This window comes from Oratosquilla oratoria, chromosome 20, assembly GCF_046742065.1.
Source record: "Oratosquilla oratoria isolate Oo_2021 chromosome 20, ASM4674206v1, whole genome shotgun sequence".
NCBI lineage: Eukaryota > Metazoa > Arthropoda > Malacostraca > Stomatopoda > Squillidae > Oratosquilla > Oratosquilla oratoria.
This window is the reverse complement of record NC_134796.1, coordinates 42488330-42493329: the sequence shown is the minus strand read 5'-3', so window position 1 is coordinate 42493329 and position 5000 is coordinate 42488330. Positions and strand designations below refer to the sequence as shown.

At 36.6% G+C, this 5000-nt stretch overlaps 1 protein-coding gene across 1 annotated transcript in view; it reads left to right on the top strand.

Moving 5' to 3' along the window:
• Positions 1 to 5000, top strand: part of LOC143036500 (BMP-binding endothelial regulator protein-like) — a gene marked incomplete at its 5' end in the record, with an annotated part of 190357 nt that overhangs the window by 59766 nt on the left and 125591 nt on the right. Inside the window, 2 exon segments of the mRNA XM_076203920.1 lie at positions 204 to 813; positions 3031 to 3122. Of these exon segments, the coding sequence (XP_076060035.1) occupies positions 309 to 813; positions 3031 to 3122 (597 nt within the window).

Sequence of the window (5000 nt, the reverse complement as noted above, 5' to 3'; positions counted from 1 at the left end):
GATAAATAAATTTATTCAGTTATGTATATGTTATCTATATGTTTATATATCAATATGTTTTTCTGTGTATTCATTTAAGTATTTTTAAAATCATATGCTTATCTATTTATGTATCTATTTATTAATTTGTTTTTAGTATATTTATGTACTTATTGATTGATTGATTGATAGGTTGATTAATTTATATATTTTTTTTATTTCAGATCTGAGTTCTTGCAGTAACAGGAACGACACAAGACCCCGATTTTCCAATCGTAGTAATGCCTAAGACAAATTAGCCTAACAAATATGTTATATAAAAACAGAACATGTTGAGAACTTCAAGAACAATGGCAGATTCGTACCTAAATTTAGAGAACAAAGAACAGGGGACTAAAAGAACATCACGAAAGAGAAAAAGAGCAGAAGAGAAAGAGAAAGAGAAAGGGAAAATGGTTTTGAGAAACAGTGAAGTGAATGTATACAAAGAGGAAGATGTTGTTTTTTCTCTAAGACCAAATCACGTAGTCCACCTCCTCCCAGAGTTAGAAAAAGAAGAAAATCACACCAAAACAAATGTGCGTTCGAGTTTGAAGGAAGAAAAACCGACGAACAGTGACCACGAAGGTACTAAGTACAATAGCCAGTGTCGTTTGCAATGTCGAAGCACTCGAGAGGCACAGCATCGTAAGAGGAGGACTCTAGGTTGCTTGAAAACTCCGAGCTCTTCTCCTCTTCCTCCTCTTCCTCTTCTTCCTCCTCCGTCTTCGTGCCTCTTGTGGATCTTGTTCTTCGTTAGTGTGTTCTCCAGATGTTCTGCAAGTGGTCTTGTGGGTGAGTACGTTTGCCTGTTGTTACAAAGCTGAAGGAATTAATGAACTACAAACTAATTTTCTTTTTGTCAAACATTTAACATACTCTTAACGTAAAGTTAACACGTCATTGTTATTGTGATGGTGGAACTAATTCACAGTGTGTTTGGTTATGAAGAAAAAAAGATGATTTAGTTAATTTCTAGTCAAGTATACACAGAGTCTCACGTGGTTGCATATGCCCGGGGGGGGGGCATTTTTAGGGTGAGGCAATTCTACTGGTCTTCCCGCCCACAAAGCGTGAGATTGCCAATCCTTTATTTATATCTGGCACAGAAACTTTCACTTCATCATTCGATCACTCGTGATCGGTGATCGATCATTCATTTATCATAAGAACACTGACAACGGCTCAGCCAGTAAAAGAATAAATAGAAATGATTGGTGCTTTATCAGATTAATTTTGGATTAAATTTCGTTTTTACTTTTGTTTTTTTGAAGGACGACCACCCCCCCCCCCCCAATGCAATATCTGTTATTATTTTTTTTAACATTTGGAGGACCACATAAAGAAGGGCTCAAATAATTTTTTTTTTATTCTGGGTATGTGAACACAGGAATACACATCAACATTGTGTGTGTGTGTGTGTGTGTGTGTGTGTGTGTGTAGGTTCCCGTGCCTGTATACTTACGTTCGTGTGTGTGTGTGTGTGTGTGTGTGTGTGTGTGTGTGTGTGTGTGTCTGTGTAGGTTCCCGTGCCTGTATACTTAGGTTCGTGTGCGTGTGTGTGTGTGAGTGTATGTGTGTGTGTGTGTGTGTGTGTGTGTGTGTGTGTGTGTGTGTGTGTGTGTGTGTGTGAGAGAGAGAGAGAGAAGAGTGTGTGTAGGTTTCCGTGGCCGTATATTTACGTATATGCATTTGTGTGTGTGTTTGTATGTGTGTATTTATATGTGTATTTGTGTGTGTGTTTGTATGCGTGTATGTATGTGTGTGCGTGTGTGTGTGTGTTTGTGTATTTGTGTGTGTGTTTGTATGTGTGTATGTATGTGTGTATGTGTGTGCGTGTGTGTGTGTTTGTGTGTGTGCGTGTGTGTGTGCGTGTGTGAGTGTATGTGTGTGCGTGTGTGCGTGCGTGCGTGTGTGTGTGTGTGTGTGTGTGTGTGTGTGTGTGTGTGTGTGCGCGCGCTTTAGGTTGTCCCGTACTCTATGTGTACTGCAAACACGTATATTTTATATACACTTTTATATAAACTTTGTACATAATTTTATATATATTTTATACTTTATGTATACTTTTTATATTCACGTGTATCGTGGTGATATATATTATCAAGAAGAAATATAACACAACAATCCCTCCCATATCCGAACACTCGTAATCCAAACTTCGCCATTATCCGAACTTGCGCATACTACATATCACTTTTATACCTTCAGAATTGAAGATTTAACAATGCAGTGAAGGTTGGTTATGGGAGTGAGAACCATTTTACCTCGAGTATCCGAACACTATTGCCCAAATCTGAACACACTGTGGCCTCACTTCGGATATGGGAGGGATTACTGTATTAATTAATGTACTGATCCCTTGTCTAACCTTTCTGTATTTCTACAAGTGTAGATCTATTTTAGAATACTTGTGATGAATATCTATCTATTTATCTATATATATATATATATATATATATATATATTATATATATATATATATATATGTTACTGTTGTGTGTGTGTTATTATTATTCAATGCTTCTTGTTGGTTGATACTTTTAATTTTGTATTATTTGTCGCTCCTAGGATTATGTTAATAATGTATATATATATATATATATATATATATATATATATATATATATATATATATATATATATATATATATATATATATATATATATGAGAGAGAGGTGTAAAGGGAAAGCCACGGGTCTGGATTTGATTCTTGTGGTTATTCCTGATCGGTTTCGCTCTTAGCTTCTTCAGAGGTTCTGTCACAATGTCTCAATATACATATATAAATATATATATATATATATATATATATATATATATATATATATATATATATATATATATGATTGATAGTCGACTAACTTCTGATAGGGAGTCAGATGATAACGATTACACTAATAACAGTGATAGTAATAATAATAGATAAATAAATACAAATAAAAACATATAGTTACAAAAAATATATATACCAATTATTTAACTTTGGCCTCCCTCCTGTCCTTGTTCAGGACGACTGCAGAACTGCACTGGGGAAGGAACGCAAGTGCAACTGTCTCCGGAACTACAAAGGTACTCTCCGTGCCTCTCCTGCATCTGTCAGGTAAGTCCTATCCATCCTTGTCACCCACGCATACGTATGCACGTACACACGCAGACCGAATGGACCCCAGCAGTGTCCCCTCTAATTTTATTCTATTTATTTATTTATTTATTTGTTTGCTTATTTATTTATCTATTATTATTATCATTATTATTATTATCATTATTATTATTGTTATTATTATTAATTATTTTATTTTATTTTTTTATTATTATTATTATAATTTTTTTTTTTGCTGTGAGTGTTCTCAGAAATTTGCTTGTGCAGAAACTTTGCCTTCTCTGAAAAGTATGTGCGCATCCATGGGGGCAAAGTCATTTCGTTTGCAATGGAACCGCTACAGTTAGAAGTGAGAGAGAAAAACAATTATTGGTTTGACGGTTGGCAAGTTATCGTATTTTCAGAAAATTCATAATTGTCACTTCTTTTTCCAATCACGCTTTCCTCCTCACCTCCTCATTTCTCACTCTATCCAACCTTGTAACCCCTACCACACTTTTTAGACATTTAATATCAAACACATTCAAACTTTTCCTCTTTGTCTTTCTTAAGTTTAAACCTTTACCCCATACAAAGCCATCGGTTAACTCAACCCTTCACACAATCTCCTCTTTGCACCCATTCCCCGACGCTTATTTCTCATCACATTTTTCAATCCCCCAAGGTATTTACTTGCTTCTCTCAATTTACAAGTTACCTCCACCTCCTTCTTTCAACTTACAAGTTACCTCCACCTCCATTCCTCCCTTTCCTGCCACTTGCGACTTCGAATAACTAAAACGATCCACTTCCTCCAGCCTTTCTCCTTTAGGACTTCCAACTCGCTGCCATCCTTTCCCCTTGTACATCTCATCACTTTAATCTTACCCACATTTACTTTCAACTTTCCCCTATCGCATAACTTTCCAATCTCCGTCACTAAGTCCCTTAATCCCTCCTCTGACTGTTCCACAATCACAGTTTCGTCAGCAAACAAAAACTGGCTTACCTGCCACTTTTTCCCGTTTTCTTTAACCATCTCTAGTCCCCTGCCCATTACCCTGGCATTTAGCTCCCACACAACCCCATCCATGTACATATTGAACAACCACGGCGAGATGACTCATCCATGACGCAGTGGCACTCTATCCTCAAACCATTCACTCTCTCCATTCTCCATTCTAACACAAGACTATTTTCGTAAAAACTCTTGACTGCCCTTAACAGCTTTCCCCCTGATCCCATTTATCTGCAAAACATCCCACAGTGTCTACCCTGTCATAAGCATTTTTCAAATACATAAAGACCCAAAAAACATCCTTATCTTTTCCTAAAGCTTTCTCACATGTATATTTTACCACAAAAAAATTGATCCACGCAACCCTTACCTTTCCTAGAACCACACTGTTCCTCACTAATTACTCCATCTGCACCTTTTTACCTTTTCTCCACTACTTGACTCGCCTCCCCTTCCTCTCTTAATTTCCTTCCAAAACATCTTTTTATTACTTTAAAGTTTTTTTTTGTCAAACTCCTTCCCTATTGTACATCTGCTCTCCTGTTTTGTCTCCTTTATAGTGTTCAGCTTTATTTTTGTACCTCTCATATGTTTCCCTCGTTCTACTTCGTAATAGGAACGTGAATGGTCGTTTCTCCTTTTCAGCAACCTTCTCCATTTCATCATCCGTTTTTTATATCCCTTCCCATTCTCCTTTATCCACACACTTTCTTTACACACCTTGTTACTCTTTCCTTGAAACACACCCGTGTGTGTGTGTGTGTGTGTGTGTGTGTGTGTGTGTGTGTGTGTGTACTCGTGTTACCATGCAAACTACCTCGGATGTGAAACGCAAAAAAATTATACCAAGTTTCATATAACTTAAATCAACAGATCTAGAT